Below are 20,982 nucleotides of genomic sequence, written 5' to 3'. Positions count from 1 at the left end.
GAGCAAAATCATCCAACTTGTTTTTAATTCTTCCTGTAAATACCAGTCTAATTTACAATATTGAATCAATCGTGAAAACATTTGTGAATCCCTCCTATGGCTGTCATTAAATATCCTGATTCCCCACATTCTTCTCTTGCATGTAATTCTCGTGTGTTGCGTGGACGGCTCAGACTACTGGTGTGGGGAGCGATGATATTTTGTGTCCTTAAGGAAGAAAAACTAATCAACAATGCAATCACTCAATGTAAGGCGCAGACACTAAAAAATATGGAAAATTTTATGGGAAGTGGAAAATGATTCAGGATATACACTGGTAACGCTGACAAGGCCGTCCCAGCAACACATTACAATTACGATGAGTTATAAATGGACGACCCTGTATTTTCCCCGCTCTTGTCCTATTGTTGCACTCCATGGCAAAACCACAGGCTCAGAGGTGTGTGTGTGTGTGTGTGTGTGTGTGTGTGTGTGTGTGTGTGTGTGTGTGTGTGTGTGTGTGTGTGTATGCAAATTCAGATATCTGCATTTATCCAGACACTACATTATTCACCCTCCAACGTCTCACATTTTCCTTTGGCTACAACCAACCATTTTTATTTGGCTACAGAAAGAAAGCCCCTGATGTGTGGTGTTGGAGATTTTTCTTACTTGGCAAATACTATCCTCTTTTCACCTTAACTTGGCACAGATTTTTGTCCGCAGACTATTTCGTGTAGACCGTAGATCAATGGCAGAAGACAATACTACGGCTCTACATTCTTTTCATGGAACTTCTTCATGACTTGCATCGTTTGTTAGTGTTGGTCTGTTGTTGCAGCCTGACACTGAAGACGGGGAGATGGCAACTTTAGGCCAAGTTAGAGTAAAAGGAGGAAAACTAAGAGAGAAAGATAGCTTAGTAAGAAGCGTCATTATCATCATAGCCGATGAGGAAAAATATTTACTTCCAACAGTAGTCGTAATAACAGTACGAGCAGTAGTAGTAGTAGTTGTTGCTGTTGTTGTTGTTGTTGCAGCAGCAGCAGCAGCAGTAGTAGTAGTAGTAGTAGTAGTTGTTGTTGTTGTTGTTGTTGTTGTTGTTGTTGTTGTAGCAGCAGCAGAAGTAGTAGTAGTAGTAGTTGTTGTTGTTGTTGTTGTAGCAGCAGCAGAAGTAGTAGTAGTAGTAGTAGTAGTAGTAGCAGTAATAATAATAATAATAATAATAATAATAATGATAATAATAATAATAATAATAAGAAGAAGAAGAAGAAGAAGAAGAATGGCAATAATATTCATAATAATGAAAACAACAACAACAATAATCCACCATCTCCTCCTCCTTGTCCTCGTCCTCCTCCTCCACCTCATCACCACCACCACCACCGCCACCACCACCATCATTATTCTATCTTCCAGTTATCATCACGGGCTGGCTGAGATCCGAAAAAGGGAGGAAAAGAAAAAAAAAAAACAAGAGAAATACCCTCAGCATGCCTAACAATAATACCTATAACTCCATTCTCTCTCTCTTTTATTTTATATCTGACTCTGCATAAATGTCTGAGAGCCCGTGTGCGAGGCTCAAAACACACACACACACACACACACACACACACACACACACACACACACACACACACACGAAATGAACGGATCTTGAATTTGGCTCTTATCTTGTTTTTGTTTTTCCTTGGAGGGAACAATTTGGGGGCTCCTCGTCTTTGGTTCCTTCTTTCTTGCATAAAAAAGAAAGATATACAGCTACATGAATAATACAGGCATCTCTCTCTCTCTCTCTCTCTCTCTCTCTCTCTCTCTCTCTCTCTCTCTCTCTCTCTCTCTCTCTCTCTCTCTCTCTCATGCAGACTAATTAAATGACATATATGGAAGTATTTTAATGACATGACGATGGAGCCATTAAGATGAAGTATTTTGTTAATATAGATAAATACAGAAATAGATAGATAGATAGTAGATAGATAGATAGATAGAAAGATAGACTGAAAGACAGACAGACATCCAGGAAGACATATAGACAGTTAGATATACACAGACTAACAGACAGACAAACTGACAAGTAGAAAGATATATAGATAGATAGACAGATAGATATACAGGGAGTCAGACAGACAGATAGAAAGAGAGATAGATAAATAAATAGATAAATAGGTAGACAAGTATGGACAGGTAAGTAGAATAGGAAGACAGACAGAAAGACAGGGAGGCAGACAGTTAGACACAGAGAAAGATTCAGATAAAACGGTATGGAACGAGATAAAAAATAGACGGTGAGATAGACAGGGAAGGATAGATAGACAGACATAGATAGACAGACAGATATAATAGATAAATCAGTATTTACACAGGTACACAGATGAATATCATATGCACAGACAGACAGACAGATATAGACAGATAGATAGATAGATAGTGAGATAGATAGTGAGATAGAAGATTGAGAGAGAGAGAGAGAGAGAGAGAGAGAGAGAGAGAGAAATAGATAGGCAAATATATAGACAGATAGACTGATAGACTGATAGATAGACCATTACTCATACATAAAACAATGAGTGCCTACAAATAGATAGATAGATAGATAGATAAACAGACAGATACACAGATAGATATACAGGGCCGTGTAGCAATAAAAGCAACAATTTATAAATACACTCGTCTCTCTTCTTTATATTATACCTTCCACTCTTTTTTTCTTCATTTTTTCTTCATTTTCACTTCATTAACATCATACCATTTCGTTAGGTAATTAATTGACTGATGATAAAGATATAATTCTCGCTAAAAGGTGGTGGATAGGGACGCCTTCACGTGGTGGCACTAATATATCTGGATGGTGGAGCTGCCTGGTTATACAGACATCCCTCAGCTCCCTTCCCTACTCCCCGAAAGGAGGATGGTGGACTGTGCATGAAGGATAACTTGAGCCTGCAGTTCACCGGGTTCACGTTAAGATGAACCTGGAGCCACAGTTGCTATTATGACTACTACTACTATACTACCACAACTGCTACTACTGCCACTACTACTATTAATACTACTACAACTCCTATTACCGGTACTACAACTGATACTCCTCCTCCTACTCTTCCTCCTCCTTCTCCTCCTCCTCCTCTTACTACTACTACTACTACTACTACTACTGCTACTACTACTACTACTACTACTACTACTACTACTACTGCTACTACTACTACTACTACCATTCTACTACCCTACTACTACAACTACTACTACTAATACTACTACTTCTACTACTACTTCTACTACCACGACTACTATTAATACTACTGCAGTTCAATAAGTTCTGTTATAGCCTATACAAATATTATGATATTAACATCCAGCTTACTCTGAATCAATCTCAGCTGATTAAAATCGTCTGGCTTTAGCTGGAAGTGATGCCAGAGTTGTCCCGCTCATGAAAGGGGTAATGGTGGCAGTAATAGTGGCATACGTATTAACACTCTCAGATGAATATAATCGTCTGCCGTTAGCTAGAATAGAATACTAAAGTTGTCCTGATCATGTGGTGGCGCTGTGCATTCTGGATGGAACAGCTGCGGCATCCATCCAGGAGCCAAACCTCTCCGTACTTTCCAGCACCTAGCTGTGGGAATGATCCTAGTAAAAATCCGATGAGGTGCTGTCTACCACAAGGGGGCGCCGGATCCGTACACACCGTATAAAATGTACTGTACTTGTAGGACGGCCACACAGAAGCAGTTTCTTATCTGTAGACGACAGGTCCGCTCGACCAGACTGACCGGGGTTCAACAACAGCAAAAACGACCTCTCTGTCTTCATTTATATTCGTCTATCTATCTATTGCCAGGCACCTTAATAACGTAAGGGGTAGACACTATCAAATCGCCTCCACGTCGCCATGTCCTCTGCCATTTATCTGTCCTCCTTACAGCTCACACACTCCTATAGCATGTATTTCTCCATTCCGTCCCTCCATCTAATCCTTGCCCCCCCCCCCCTCTCTATCCCCTCCACCTTATTTTCATACGCTCTCCCAGTCAGTCTCGTCTTGACGACTGTATATTTGTTAGGAGACTTTTTCTTAACAGGATAGGTTACTCAAAGCCTTTCCTATACTCTTCTTACTTTAACTTGGCTTAAAATTGCCCTCTCGCCGTCGTGAATGCCGGGCTGTAACAAGAGCTTAGGACTAGAAGAGGATGCTAGTCACAAAGAAGTGCTATGGACAGGATGCAGAGCCTTAGTATTGTCATTTTCAGCCATTAGGCAACGCGAAATAAGCTGCTAAAGGACGAAAATCTGGGCCGAGTTAAGGTGAAAAGACTATGGTATCTTCACTACCTTGGGGCTGTTTTTACCTGTATATAAATGTCTTGTAGCAGCAGGCTAGAAAAGGGTATGGATATGTCTGTGCCTTGTATCTATTTGGTTGTCTGTATCTATCTGTCAATCTGTCTGTCTGTCTATCTGTCTGTCTGTCTGTCTGTCTGTCATTATCAATCCATTTATCCATCCAGCCATCTCTCTCTCTCTCTCTCTCTCTCTCTCTCTCTCTCTCTCTCTCTCTCTGTTTGTCAGTATACTGTATATGTATGTATGAATGTATGTAGGTATGTAATTAAGTAGTCATTCAGTTAGTCAGTCAATCTGAATCCAGGGATTTGTACTGAGAATACTACTACTACTACTACTACAACTACTACTACTACTACTACTACTACTACTACTACTATCTATCTATCTATCTATTGCCAGACGCCATAATCCCTTACGGGGTGGCCATTTGACTCTGAGTTATTTGTTTTACAGGGAGGGGCACTAACCCTCCATGACACGTAGGGAGCACGTGTGGTTTGGTTATATGGCTACTACAACTACTACTACTACTACTACTAGTAATAATAATAATAATAATAATAATAATAATAATAATAATAGTAATAACAATAATACAATGAAGTTTAGCTTATTTGGAAAAAATAACGAAAAGAAAATATTGCTATGACATGGTTCAGTAAACATGGAAACAAAAGAGATGTGTGTGTGTGTGTGTGTGTGTGTGTGTGTGTGTGTGTGTGTGTGTGTGTGTGTGTGTGTGTGTGTGTGTGTGTGTGTGTGTGTGTGTGTGTGTGTGTGTGTGTGTGTGTTCTAGGAATTGCATGATGAATCTCTCTCTCTCTCTCTCTCTCTCTCTCTCTCTCTCTCTGTACTAAGAAATGAGCGATCAAGTTGTGTGTGTGTGTGTGTGTGTGTGTGTGTGTGTGTGTGTGTGTGTGTGTGTGTGTGTGTGTGTGTGTGTGTTCTATGAATTGCATGAAGAATCTCCTTCTGTCTGTCTGTCTGTCTGTCTGTCTCTCTCTCTCTCTCTCTCTCTCTCTCTCTCTCTCTCTCTCTCTCTCTCTCTCTCTCTCTCTCTGTACTAGGAAATGGGTGATCAAGTTTTGTGTGTGTGTGTGTGTGTGTGTGTGTGTGTGTGTGTGTGTGTGTGTGTGTGTGTGTGTGTGTGTGTGTGTGTGTGTGTGTGTGTGTGATACCTGGAAGCCATGATTTAGAATATGCTAACAGTGATAACATAACTAATACTATACAAACTTTGTCCTGTTACATGCATGGTTATATTTTATATTATATTTGGCTCATTTTATTCCATGTAATAGTAGTAGTAATAGTAGCAGTAGTAGTGGTAGTAGCAGTAGTGGTGGTGGTGGTGGTGGTTGTGGTAGTGGTGGTGGTAGTAGTAGTAGCAGAAGTGGTGGTGGTGGTGGTGGTTGTGGTAATGGTGGTGGTAGTAGTAGTAGTAGTAGTAGTGTAAGTAGCAGTAGCAGCTGTATTAGTTGTAGTAGTAGTTTCCATATGGTGGTGGTAGTAGTAGTAGTAGTAGGTTTCCATATGGGTGTAGTAGGAGTAGCAGTAGTTTCCATATGGTGATGGTAGTAGTGGTGGTCAGTAATAGTGGTAATAGTTGCAACCTCAGGTTCATCTGAATGTGAACCCAGTGGACTGCAGGCCACAGCTGACCCTCTCCTGCAGCACACCATTCTCCTTTCGGGATGATAGGGAGAGAAGTGGGGGACATTTGTGTAACTGAGCACCTCCGCCGTCCAATTATGTCGTTGTCACCACACGAAGGCGTTAATCTCCAGGCCCTGTATTCCCAGTAAAATCTAGAATCATAATATTGGTCAATAATTCCTTTACACTTGTGGGGTACCAAACAAATGAAGACAAATTCCATTCTATTTTGATTATTATTTTATTTAAGAAGTAAGAAGGTCATAGACATAAAAATTTCAAAGTCCCAATTTTCCCCTCGAATAAGACCCAAAGTATTGTTTATAGTTTGGAGATTCTGAACTCATACAAAGCTGTTCGAAACCATTTAATTATTGGTGATTATCTTAGCAAAATTTGGTTTGGTTTTGACGCTATTTCAAGACTGTGTGAAGAAATTGTTGATCTTAGCTTTCTCTTTCTCTTACGTCTTGTGTTAGTAGTTTCATTATCTTTTGTATCATCATTGATCATCAGTATCGTTAATTGCCGTCATCCTCACCGTCACCATGTTATTATACCATTACCTAGAACATTGCACAGGGTAATACAGAAGTCAGTTTAGAATTGTACCCCAGGAGACGTTAAAATTACGTTCCCAGTTTTGTCTCGCCCTGTATGTAGGCCTATAGAATGTAGTTGTTTTTCACTATTGGTTCTTAATACTTTTTCTGTGTATTATATAGTGGACACTGTAGCACCACACACTTTGCACCTCTCACACACCTCACACTTCCACACCACACACTGTTATGCCACACACATTGCTACACCTCACGTTGTTACACCTCGCATTGTCAGACTACACAGTTCTATACCCCACATTATAGCACCACATAGTTTCACATGCAGCGTACTTCATGTTGACATCACAAGCCAGCTCATCATTCTACCGCACTGCACATTGCTATATCTCATGATGCCACACCACATACTGACACACCTTACACCGCATGTCATTATACAGTACACTCCCACACCACTCATCACCACACCACACATCACCACACCACATATTACCACACCACTCACTGCCACATCACTCATTCCGACCCCACCCGTTTCTACAACTCATACGCACACTTCACGCCATCACATAAATCACTGCCACACCACACACTGCAACGTTATCCATTCTTACACTCCCATTCCCACAACACACACACACACACACACACACACACACCTCATATATAAAATAGTACAAAATATTAATTACACTCATTTCATCACACCACGCAATACTGCACCACAGTTTCATACCACACACTTCAGTAACCACGCCACACATTACCACACTTCATACTGCCTCATCAGACACTATCACATATACCACACCTTCTACGTACTACACACTTTCATACTCACACCACACCATCGCACCTGATGCACTGCCATAAGAAACACACCACACGCACACTTCCACACCACACACTGCCACACAAAACACTGCTAAGCCTTACACACAACTCACTACACCTCACACTGCCACACCTCCTTCCTCCTACCACACACAGCCTTTTCAAACACCCAGTATATTTCACAAATCTTCTTCATTAGTGTTGGCCCAATTAACTTCATGGTAATTAGTCCATGGTAAATATATCGTTCTGGGTAATTTATATGTCACTCTACAAACAAAAACTTTATGTTGTCAAACTAATTTCTAATCTTTATCGTTTATACTATTTTACTTATTCGACTGTGCTGGAGAGGGACGCCTTCACGCGGTGGCACTGAAATAGCTGGGCGCCTCTGCAGCTCGGTTATACAAACATCCATCAACTTCCTCCCTATTTCCAGAGAAAGAGATGTTGAACTACCGAGGAAGGGCAACCTCAGCCTGCAGACCACGGTGTTCACGTTTCACATTAACCGGAGGCTACAATTACTATTACTACTACTGCAACTACAACTATACTTCTACTACTGCAATTTCAACTATACTTCTACTACTACTATTACTACTATACTACTACTACAACTGCCACTTCTACTATACTTTTACTACTATTACTACTACAATAAATCTACTACTACTACTACTACTTTTGCTACTACTACTACTCTACTGCTACTACTGTTGCTACTACTACTTCTACCCTTCACTACTGCTACTACTTCTACCGTACGCCACTACTACCGCTGCTGTTGCTGTTGACCGCTACTATTACTAACCACCACCACTACCGCTACTGCTACTACTACTACTACTACTACTACGGTACATAATTTACTCTGGGCATAGTTAACTAGCCCGTTCCCTGAGACCGAGCTGCAGATGGCGCATACACCCACCCATGGTACAACAGGGCTCGCTCATTAGGGACAGGTGTGAGGGTAGGGAAATTTTCAAATATTTTCTTGCCTAGGCTGGAACTTACAACCTTATAATAAACAGTACATTACTCTATCATTTAGCCAGCATAGGTCTTTTTATCTGTCTGTCTACAGGTCTATCTATTTGTGTCTATTTATCTATCTATCTGTCTATCTGTCTATCTATCTATCTATCTATCTATTTAGCTGTTTGTCTCTGTCAATCAATATCCATCTATCTATCTATTATAAGCTGTACATCTGCTTGTTTATGTGTATCTGTTTATTTATCTATTTATCTGCCTACCTATTAGTCAGCATAATTATCTATCTGTCTATATATCTATAGTGGTAGATGGGGGCGCTCACCATCCACTCACTCGATGTAGTGCTGCTGTCGGGTGTCTGCCCTTTCCTCTCCTTCATCCTTCTTTCCTTCCATTCTCTTCTGTCTTTCTTTCCTTCATTCTTTCCTTGTCCTTCTGCCTACGGGTGACTTTACACTCCCTCTTCTGGCTTTCTTTCTTTCATTCTTTCCTGTTCCTTCTGCCTGTGGGTGACTCTACACTGAATGACAAGCCAAATGGTTTCCTGTACACCAGAAAACCATTTACTACGCTGGGTGGTAACCATATAACCAAATTATGGCGCCTGGTGCTTTAGTGGGTAATTATTGCGCTCCAATCGGATTGAGCCGGTGAAGGTTTATATCCAAGGGGTAGTTGGGGTTTATTGCTCATGTAATGCCACTCAGGGATGAGTGAGGCTGGTCACTCTCATCTTAAATGTCAGGACCAACTGCCTAGCCCGGGCTTCTACACTCCTCATGGGGCAATGTAGGATTGGATGATGGATGGATGGAACTATATATCTATTAATCTATCTATCTATACCAATCTGTTTGTCTCTGTCTCTCTGTCTGTCTGCCTGTCAATTCATGCCCATTTGTTTTTCTCTCACCTATCAATCTATATTTCTCACTACATGCCTGTCTGTTTGTCTGTCTGTCTACCACTCATGTAATCAATAAATCATTCGTTCCAGCCATCTGCCTGTCTGTCTATACCTATCTATCATTCAGTAAGTGTTCAGACCAGAGGCCGACACTCAAGCAAGCTCACTCTCCCCTCCCCATGCCCCCTCACAGCACACACACACACACACACACACACACACACACACACACACACACACACACACACACACACATTCTCCTACTTACTCATTTTTCATGTTTATCTATCTATCGCCCGACGCCCTAATCCCGCAAAGGGTGGCCGCAGACAAAACGCCTCCAAGTCACTCTGTCACCCACCATTTGACTACCCTCCCCCCAACTCACCTCCCCCTCCCTCATATACCTCTCAACTCCATCCCTCCACCTCATCCTCGGTCTACCCCTCCCTCTCCCTCCCTCCACCTCACCTACATACACCCTCTTAGTCAGTCTTTCATTCTCCATTCTCTCCACATGTCCAAACCACCTCAGTGTATTTCTCCTAATCTCTTCAACCACATCCACATCTACCCCACAACGTTCCTTCACTTCTTCATTCGTCAACCTGTCCCTCCACGTCACTCCACATGCTTCTCTCAAGTAACTCATTTCCACTGCTCTCACTCTTGACTTGTTCCCCTCTTGCAAGGTCCACGCCTCGCTTCCATACGTCAGGGTAGGGATCACAATACCATCATGCAGTGACTTCTTAACTTCCATACTCACCTCCCTATTTCTCATCACTGCTTTCAGTGTACCAACAACCTTTCTTGCTTGCTGTGCCCTTTCACGTACTTCATCCCCCAAAGTTCCATCCTTACTCATCACACTACCCAAGTACTTGAATGCACTCACATTCTCCATATCCTCACCATCCAACCTCACTGCACACTCTGTGACTTCATTCTTCTCAAACACCATAACTTTACTTTTGTTTACATTAACTTTCAGCTTCCTCCTCCTACACACTGTCCCAAATTCATTCACCAACCCTTGAAGCTCACATTCATCTTCACTCAACAGTACTGTATCATCAGCAAACAGCAACACCGGAAGCTTCCAAATCTCACCCTCATTCATTAGGGCCACCCCCACATCCACTGCCCTACCCTGCACCTCCTTTACAACCCCATCCATGTATATATTAAACAGCCATGGAGACATCACACACCCCTGTTTCAGTCCCACATTGAGATCAAAGAACTCACTCAGCTCACCATCCACTCGCACCGTAGCCCTAGCTCCCTCGTACATACTCTTCATAGCACTCAACAATTTCCCCTCCACTCCATATATTCTTAATACCTTCCACATACCTTGCCTATCTATTCTGTCATAAGCTTTCTCCAAGTCCATGAAGGCAATAATTCTAAATAATTTCCTCCCTCTCTGTATTCATATGAATGAGATACCGGTATGGGTGATATTAATTTCGTTTTTATTTTATTTTTTCCTCATTTTATCCATTCACCCAATTTATCACCGTATTTATATTTGAAAATGAGAGTCCTCCAAATATTGTGTTTTTCCTGCTTCTTCTGTCCATATCTTACCGACTCCCTCTTTACCTCTTCAGCCTGAGGACCATTTTGAACTCCTTCCCTCTTGTATTCATCTAAACAGGTTGGATTCAGCGCCTGGGAACTCCTTTAGGAATACAAGTTCATGGAAAGCTGAATAAAGTCGTCCTTCGGTAGGTAGATATAACCAGAAAAATGCGTCCTCGAGTGAAGGAGTTAATTTAGAAAGTTGAAATGAGGTGAAGATAATATTATGTTTATTTTAGTGGGTGTGAGCTGTGGGGAGGGCAGTGAAATGGCGGGGGGACAGGTCGATATGGGGGCGATTTGTTTGTGGCCACCCCTTACGGGATTAAGGCGTCTGGCAATAGATAGATGGATAGTTTTTCCCTTGCCCTGTTTCTGAATCCGACCAGCCTCTTTTGTGACAGTGGGGTTAAGATGAGAAAGTAATCAGTCTATCTGCGTATCTATCTGTGAATCATTTTGTAATCCGCAGGGTTTTCTATTTATTTCTATATATCTACCTGTATGTCTATCGATTTACCTATATCTGGCTATTTATTTGTCATTCTATCTATGTGTTTGTGTTTATCTATCTTTCCATTGATCTATTTACCTGTCAGTCTGTCTAATCTTTATCTGTCTGTCTGTAATAGTAAATCTATCTATATATCTATCTATCAATCTACCTATCTATCTGTTTATATATCTCTGTTTATCCCTATTCATCTATCTGTTTATCTATCTACCTAACTATCTATCTATCAGTCTCTACGGATCTCCTTCTATCTATCTACCTCTCCATCTGTCTGTCCATCACAACCTGTCTCTCCATTTTACTCCATCTGTATCTACCTATCTATCTTTCTGTCTATCCATCCATCTATCTCTCTTAGGGTTCTCTTTTAATTGCCTTTGGGAGAATCCGTAACACCTCTTCCTTCGCGATTTATTCTGCACATTACTCCTCAATATCCTCTTCTGATTTATTGATTCAAACTACCTTGATATTAAAGCTGTAAAATACAAGAGAATGTTAAGGTGTTATAAGCAAACTCAATCACCAAGGAAGTTGTGTTACGAAGCCTCCTATACTACTCCGAATATGGCACTTGGTTACTACACACACACACACACACACACACACACACACACACACACACACACACACACACACTGCATCGTAACACCTTCGCAAAGAACTGGAGGAGAGGGAGAAACGTACGCATTCCACGGTGTTGCTAATATCCATTCCTGAAAACATCCATTTTTACTATATAATCTAATGCTGTTTCTCGTATATATGTATTTTCATTCTCAGTATTTTTGGACACCATCCGTTTTATTTTTAGTTGTAACAATTAGATGCGTATGATAGTAATTTTCATTTATTTTCCTTCTCCCTTTTTTTTTTTTTTGCCCACCCGTGTGTGTGTGTGTGTGTGTGTGTGTGTGTGTGTGTGTGTGTGTGTGTGTGTGTGTGTGTGTGTGTGTGTGTGCTTTCCCCATTTTGTTTTTAGTTTTTGGATTTTGCTCACGCCAGTTATGACGGTAGGGAAAGGGTTAGGATCATAAAAGGTTTCTTGTTTTTTTTTTTTCCTTTTCTGTTAGCCATTCTTGTTAATAATGATGATGATAAAGATTACGAAGGTGATGAATGTGAGGAGGACAGTCATGATGATAATGATGATGATGATGATGATGTTAACGACTGCATTATCCTTTTGTCAGAATCATAACTAGAAAGTGTTATACCCCGCCAGCGTCAATATAATTCGCGATTTCTGCTGCCATTCCTCTTTCTTATCATTGGAATACTGTTGCGGTCACACAGAGTCAGTTAATTCTACGGTCTAAACTTACCCTGTTACACAAATGCACAAAGGGCATACCTCCACCAACACTAGTGATATTTATGACGTATTCCTGCATCCGGATCTGAATCCATCTCAAAATCTAATCTACTCTTCCTTTATTCACTGCCCACCTAGTCACCAAATTTCACAGAAGTTCGACAACAACTTTCTGGGGTATATTGTACACAAACAAACACACACGGGTGCATACATAACCTCCATCCAGCTTCGTTGGTGGAGGTAGTTAGGGTTGGTAGGATGCAGAAGCAAGAAAAAAAGAAAAAAACACGAAAATGATACCTGTTACCTTTCGAACCTTAACCCACCGACTATTAATAGGGTGGGTAGGAGCCAGATATAGCACCTATATTAAAACAGTAGTAGAAGAAATATTGTTTCGCAGGGCAGATGGGTGCTCTGAAAGACGGATAATACCAGTACTATATAGAAGTAAACCAGTTATGCCTTTTTATTCCGTTCTCTGCTAAAGTTTTCGTTGCGCTGTACTGTGCCGTGCTGTATGTGTGTGTGTGTGTGTGTGTGTGTGTGTGTGTGTGTGTGTGTGTGTGTGTGTGTGTGTGTGTGTGTGTGTGTGTGTGTGTGGTGTAATCGTGTGTCGTGATAAGAGCACATCTGACAATACCCTAAACACTACAGATCAACACCACACGTTACATAAGAGCATAATATTTTGGCAGTACACACTCTATAAATAACACAATATATAACAATACATCCTTCAGTGCACACTACATCTAATCTACACCGCACACGGCATATTAATGTAATTCACAGTACACACAACGTAAACCTGTACAGTATATATTACAAAAACAGGTCGTTCGATCATCCTGTCCTACGTACAGGGTTTGGTCATGATTCATTTTGTAAAGGTCCATAAGGGTTCATTGGTCCTAGGCGTCTTGTACAGGATACCAACTGTAGCTACTTTAATACCAATTAGTTATGTACCAATGGAAATATTAAAGGCTCATCCCAAACGGGGTAACTTTGCCACTATGTTGTATATTTCCCTACTTCTAGTCACCACAGACTGCAATACAGATAATTTTCCCACCTACCATTCGTTGAGTTGCATCAGAATCTGTAAAATCATTATACCTATATGCCTATCTATCTACAGCCAGACCCCTTAATTTCGTAAGGGGTGGCCACAAACAAATTGCCTCCACGTCTTCCTGTCCCCTGCCATCCCCTGCTGTTTGGTTATCCTTCCTCCAACTCATACCCCTCTCAAGCATATGCCTCTTTACTCCATTCCTCCACCTTGTTCTCGATCTCCTTCTGCCCCTCTCCCCCACTTCACTCACATACGCTCTCCAATTCAGTATCTCATTTTCCATACTCTTCACATTATAATAGTATAAAATATTTCCCCACACAATTCATATATAAAAGAAATAAAGATGTGTTTATTATGGCATGTGCGTGAATTGGGTAGTGATACAGAAAGACGATAGTCACACACCAGGTTGCTATACTATATTTACTCTAATTAAGCCTAAAATTGCCATCTCTTCATCTTGAGTGCTGAGTTGCAACAATAGATTAACACAAGAATATGGTGCTGGTCACAAAGAAGAACTATGACATGGATACAGAGCAATAGCATTGTCTTTTCCTGCCATTGAGCTAGTGAAATGAACTCCGAAAAAAGCTAATCAGGCTCAAGTTAGAATTTTAAAAAATCCTTGTGACACCTACATCTCCCCAACCCCAGCTTAGGAATTATTTTGTAGTATAGTAGCAACAACTCAAGGCCCTTATGAATGTGAACTCAGTAGACTGCAGGCCCATGCTACCCTCCTGCAGTCCAGCAGTCCACCATTCTGTTTTGGGGGGACAGCTACAGAAGCCACCCGGTCGTATCGGTGTCACCGCACACACACAAATACATATAAGTGCATTCGACATCACACACTACAAGCAACAAAATGCATATTCGACACTACACACAACACATACCACCCAGACCGAGAATAATAACCAAGGAGATTCATGCCCTCCTCAGAGGCAAGGCTGCTCCAGTTTCATGCAATCAGAACTTTATATTCAAGGTATTGGACTGGCTCAGTTCCGTCAGATGAAAACAGCTTGACAACTGGAAAATCAACGCATCAGGGTCCGTAAGAAAAGCTCCCTAACACCTTTTCTTAAGCGATCCATTTTGCTTATCTTACTGTCTTCTTCTGTGTTACATAATGTCTTCCACTATGGCCATACCCTGCATAAATAACGTACTATGATAGAGGATATTGGCCAGCCATATCCAAAAATAAATCGCTAAGGAAGAGGTGTTAGGGAGCTTCCCTACCCAACGAGAATATGAGCCCCAGACACCAGGACTCGTACTCTCGTCGGGTAAGGAGGCTCCCTAGCACCTTTCCTTTGCGATTTAGTTTTGTATATAGTTGGTTAATATCCTTTTCTACGTCATATATGCAGAGTATGGCGGTGTTTAAGGGATTTATGTAACACAGAATAGGACAGTAAGGTATAAGAGATAAAACAAGTAGCTTAGGAAAAGGTTTTCGAAGCTTCCTTGACCGATGAAAATACTGATCCTTGGCACTTAGGGGAGATATTGATAGCGGCATGGGAGGCTTCGTAGCGCCTCTTCCATAGCGATTTATTTTGCACAATAGATTTCACCGTAACACTCTCCCGCATGTTATTGATATAGTCTTAATATCGACACAGTCTGCAGCAATATAGCACAAGAGGATGCTGGGGTGTAAGAAGCAGAATAAATCGCTTCGGAGGAGGTAATACGCGCTCTCCAAGGCCACTTGTATACGACTCTTACATCTACGGAACTTACTCATTCACTCACTCTGTTATTCTCTATTAATCGAAGAGTCATATCCAACTACTATACCCTTTGTACTCCAGCTTGGCCTAAAACTGCCATCTCTTGACCTTTGCATTCTGAAGTGTAGGGGCAGATTAACGTTTGGTTATAATGCTAGTCACGAAGATGTGCTATGGAAAGGATGCAGAGCCATAGTACTCTCTTATTCTGCGACTGAGTTACGTGAAATAAGCTGCAAAAGGACGAAAGTCAGGGCAACGTTAAGGCAAAAGGTGTATAATACTGTGTTCTTTTATGAAAATACGTTAATTTCGATCAGCCTTGGACCCGTATTCTTGCCGGATTCGGAAGGTCCCTGGCACCTCGTCTTTAGCGATTTATTTTTGGATATGGCTGGTTGATAGTCTTTTGTATATTATTTTATGCTGAGTGTGGCGATCTAGGAAGGACTTATGTAACACAGAATAGGACAGTAAGGTGCAACAAGCAGAATAAATCACCTAGGAAAATGAGTTAACCCTTGACTTGAAGAGGGTCCACATTAGAGCTTGGTACACCTAGGAATGCTGCTTAAACTAACACAGACGATTTTCTTCAGTTGAGAGAAATTCAACCAGTCAGAGGATTAAAGGAAAGGAACAAACACAGGCAAGACTTCTATTTCTGCTTCAAAACTGTCAAATCTTAATGAGATGTAATCAAGCAAGCCAGTGATAATTAGAAAGGCAGGGAGTTTTATGACAGCTTAATTACATCGGAACCTAGGACATGTTAAGGAGTTTTGATTGCAGCATACACACACACACACACACACACACACACACACACACAGACGCACATCAATATTTATTTATTTATTATTTTATTTACAGGTATGTGTTTATTACCCGTCCCCGCCCCGGAGGGGCTCTGAGATGAGTATTGTTTTCACTCGGTTTGTCTGTTTGTTTCTCTGTCTGTCTGTCTGTTAACAACTCTACGCGAAAACTAATGGTGCGATTTTGACTAAATTTACAAGGATGATGGGCTATGACCTTCTGATCATCTCATTAAATTCTGGGACAAACTGGGCCAAGGCCCAGGCTGTAGGCCCACAAAATGTAAAATGTGAAAATTGTTTATCTCCATAACTCCTTTCAAGTTCGCCATATCTACATGAAACCAAAACTTAATGGTACATCTTTCCAATCTGCATCCGATAACATACCTCATTACATCAGGAGGTCACCCTAAGTTAGCTGTAGACGGTCAGTGTCAGGTGGGTCTGACCTAAAATTTCAAATCGACAAAAAATTCTCGTTTTTCATCCAATTTACTCCAAATTTGATGAGTGACATCTTTGACTAGATATTCTGTTCCGTTTATACGCCAGCACTACAATGGCTGCCGGGGACGGGTTTGCTGTGTCTGGCACCGCTCCTCGTGTGTGTTTGACCTGTAGAATGGTGTGCAACAGTGTCGTACGTACATATGAGAGAGAATACTTTTATACGGTATATGCTGTAGGAAGTATATATATGAAAAGTGTGTTTGTTTTGGTGCGTATTATCGCATCTCTACAAGTGTGTACGTCATTCGTCTGTACCTCTGGATGATTTACACGTATCTGAGACGTGTGTGGGGGGCGGGGAATATAGGTGCATCTGCATACACATGTTAATTTCCCTGTGTATAGGGGGGGATAGGTGCATCTGTGTACATGTAAATTTGCTTGTGTGTGTGTGTGTGTGTGTGTGTGTGTGTGTGTGTGTGTGTGTGTCTGGATCTATATAAAGAAAAATTATATGCAATGGCCATCTGTGTACCAGTCTGTGTGTATGTGTGTGTGTCTGTGTGTGAATCTAAAAAAGAAAAATGATAAGCATACCTGCGTACCTGTTTATCTCTGTGTGTGTGTGTGTGTGTGTGTGTGTGTGTGTGTGTGTGTGTGTGTGTGTGTGTGAGTGTATCGCTATAAACAATAGCATGAGATGATCATCTGTGGAACAGTCTGTGTGTGTGTGTGTGTGTGTGTGTGTGTGTGTGTGTGTGTGTGTGTGTGTGTGTGTGTGTGTGAATCTAAATAAAGAAAAATGATAAGCAGTATGCACATGTGTACCCGTCAATCTGTGTGTGTGTGTGTGTGTGTGTGTGTGTGTGTGTGTGTGTGTGTGTGTGTGTGAGTGTGTATCGCTTTAAACAATAGTATGAGATGAGCATCTGAGGAACAGTCTGTGTGTGTGTGTGTGTGTGTGTGTGTGTGTGTGTGTGTGTGTGTGTGTGTGTGTGTGTGTGTGTGTGTGGATGTATATAATGAAATATGATATGCAGTCGGCATCTTTGTAGCAGTGTGTGTGTGTGCGTGTGTGTGTGGCGATTACAAAGAATACTAATATCCAGTATGCACCTGTGTACCTGTGTGCGTGTGTATATATATATATATATATATATATATATATATATATATATATATATATATATATATATATATATATATATATATATATATATCTTCCTCTAACTTTCGCTCTGTTGAGCACCACCTCTCCTTCTCTAAATCTCTCCTTCTTTTTCTAACTGAGGCTGAGCTGTCTGAGGCAACCGACAGCAAACCCTTTTGTGTATCCTCCTACTTTCTCTATACTCACTTCAAAGCCAAAGTTGGATGTTGCGTAGCTTATATGTACGCAACGACCGATCTTGTTCTCATGTTCCTGAACTCGATTCTTCTGAATTCTCTACACTCTGGCTTCGGCTTTCCTGTCATTCTCTGACTAAATATATCTGCGCTGTTTACTTATCTCCTAATTCTACTGCCTATCAAAAATTCTTTGACTATCTTACTTCTATGATGGAACACATTCTATCCATTTCTCCTTTCTCTGGAATCTCCATTCTAGGAGATTTCAATGTTCACCACCACCTTTGGCTCTCCTCTCCTTTCACTGATCCATCTGGTGAACTAGCCTACACCTTTTCTATCCTTAATGACCTAGAGCAGCTTGTACAGCACCCTACCCGTATCCCTGACCGCCTTGGAGAGAGCCCCAACATACTTGACCTCTTCCTTACCACTAATCCTTCTGCTTACACTGTTAATCTTTTCTCTCCGTTGGGCTCCTCCGATCACAACCTTATCTCCTTAATCTGTCCTATCACTCCGGTACGGCCTGTGGACCCTCCAAAGAAACGTCGTCTGTGGCACTTTGGAGCTGCAGACTGGGAGGCCCTCAGGCAGTACTTCTTTGATTTTCCATGGAATGATTATTGCTTCCATGGCCGTGAGCCATCTGAGTGTGCCTTGCGCATTACGGAGGTTATTCTCTCGGGCATGGAAGCATACTTTCCTTTCTCATATCCTCTGACTAATGCAAGAGAGCCTTGGTTTAATCACGCTTGTTCCAATGCTGTCCGCAACAAAGAGAAGGCCTACAAAAGGTACCGGAGCCAACCCATTCTTGAATCACATCTTCTATACGTTTCTGCCCGGAATCGTGCTGTCTGTCCTTCGCTCTGCTAAAAATAATTTCATCCATACAAAATGCTCTCAACTCTCCAACTCGAATTCTTCCCGCTCCTTCTGGCACCTTCCCAAAAACCTTTCTAACAACTTTACCTCATCATCCTTCCCTCTTGTTTTCTACTCTGATGGCTCTGTAGCTATTTCTTCTACTGATAAAGCAGATCTCTTCGCTCAGACTTTCTCCTCCAATTCCACCTTAGTCGATTCCAGTGCTGTTCCTCCATCACTTCTCCCCTCTGACTTCCTCATGGCTGACATTAAAATTTCTTCAGGTGATGTATTTTCTGCCATCACTGGCCTCAGTACTAACAAGGCATATGGGCCTGATGGAGTCCCTCCTGTTGTTCTCAAGCACTGTGCTTCTGGGCTTACACCCTGCCTAGGCAAGCTCTTTCGCCTTTGTCTATCAACTTGTACCTTTCCTTCTTGCTGGAAGTTTGCTCTCATTCAGCCAGTCCAAAAGAAGGATGACCATTCCCAACCCTCTAACTATCGTCCAATTGCTTTAACATCCTGTATCTCAAAAGTTTTCGAGTCAATTCTTAATAGAAAAAATTTAAAGCATCTTTCCTGGGACAACCTTCTTTCTGATCGTCAGTATGGGTTCCGTTAGGGACGCTCCACTGGCGATCTTCTCACCTACCTTTCAGACTCCTGGTCATCCTCCTTTCGGGACTTTGGCAAAAGCTTTGCCATTGCACTTGACATCTCTAAGGCTTTCGATCGAGTCTGGCATAAATCTTTAATTTTCAAACTGCCCTCTTACGGTTTCTATCCTTCTACCTGTGCCTTCATCTCTAGCTTCCTTTCTGGTCGTTCTATAGCCCCTGTTGTAGACGGCCATCGTTCTTCTCCTAGATCTATCAACAGTGGTGTTCCTCAGAGCTTTGTCCTATCACCAACTCTCCTCCTTTTATTCATCAATTACCTTCTAAGCTGTACATCTAACCCTATCCACTCGTACGAAGATGATTCCACCCTTCACCTTTCCATTCGGTTCCCGCAACGTCCATCTCAGCAGTTACTTCAACAAACAAGGGATGAGGCTATGGCACACCTAATGTCTGACTTGGCTCGTATTGTATGTCTGACTGGGGTAAAAATAGTCTGGTTGTTTTTAATGCATCAAAGACTCAGTTTTTACACTTATCAACCTGACAGAATCTTCTACAGGTAACCCACTAATGTTTAATAATATTCAGCTTAATCCTGCATCATCCTTGAAAATGCTTGGGGACTTATCTTGGAAAGATCATATTACATCTCTTGTAAAATCTGCTTCCAAGAGATTAGGTGTGCTAAGCCGACTCCGTTTCTTCTTTACCCCTGCACAATTGTTGACTCCATACAGGGGTTTTATCCGCCCCTGTGTGGAGTACAACACTCATGTGTGGGGAGGCTAATCCCACATACAGCTCTTCTCAATAGAGTGGAGTCAAAGACTTTTCGTCTCATTAACTCTCCTCCTCTTACTGACTCCCTTCAACCTCTGTCTCTTCGTCTCACTGTTGCATCTTTAACTCTTTTCTATCGCTACTTCAATGGTCACTGCTCCTCTGAACTTTCTGCTCCACCTCTACGACGGGCGCGTAGCACCCATCTAGTAGTAAACTCTCATCCCTGTTCTGTCCAACTCTCTAATGCAAGAGTTAACCGATACTCCCAGTCCTTCATTTATGCAACAGGTCAACTCTGGAACTGTCTCTATCTGTCTGTATTTCCTGCTTCCTATGATCTCCAGTCTTTCAAACGCATTGTGTCCAGGCATCTCGATATGATCGGATCTTGAATTTGGCTCTCTCTTGTATTTTATTCTCTCTTGGAAGGAACAACAATTGCGGGCTTGCGGCCTTTGGTTCCTTCTTTCTCGCATAAATAAATAAAAAAATCCAATCCTACGTTGCCCCATGAGGAGC

The 20,982-nt window shown here is 41.6% G+C and overlaps 1 protein-coding gene across 1 annotated transcript in view; it reads right to left on the bottom strand.

Annotated features, from left to right (window-relative positions):
* The window catches only part of LOC145418059 (chymotrypsin A-like), a 56,984-nt gene that overhangs the window by 35,291 nt on the left and 711 nt on the right, over positions 1–20,982 (bottom strand). The window contains exon 2 of the mRNA XM_080286592.1: positions 17,150–17,229. Coding sequence (XP_080142718.1) covers positions 17,150–17,229 — 80 coding nt within the window. The remainder of the gene's footprint in view (positions 1–17,149; positions 17,230–20,982) is intronic.

This window comes from Coenobita brevimanus, chromosome 112 (genome assembly GCF_032717465.1).
Source record: "Coenobita brevimanus isolate Jiangsu-jjx chromosome 112, ASM3271746v2, whole genome shotgun sequence".
In the NCBI taxonomy this organism is placed as follows: domain Eukaryota; kingdom Metazoa; phylum Arthropoda; class Malacostraca; order Decapoda; family Coenobitidae; genus Coenobita; species Coenobita brevimanus.
Note: the sequence above shows the minus strand (reverse complement) of the source record. Positions and strands in the feature narration are given on the sequence as shown.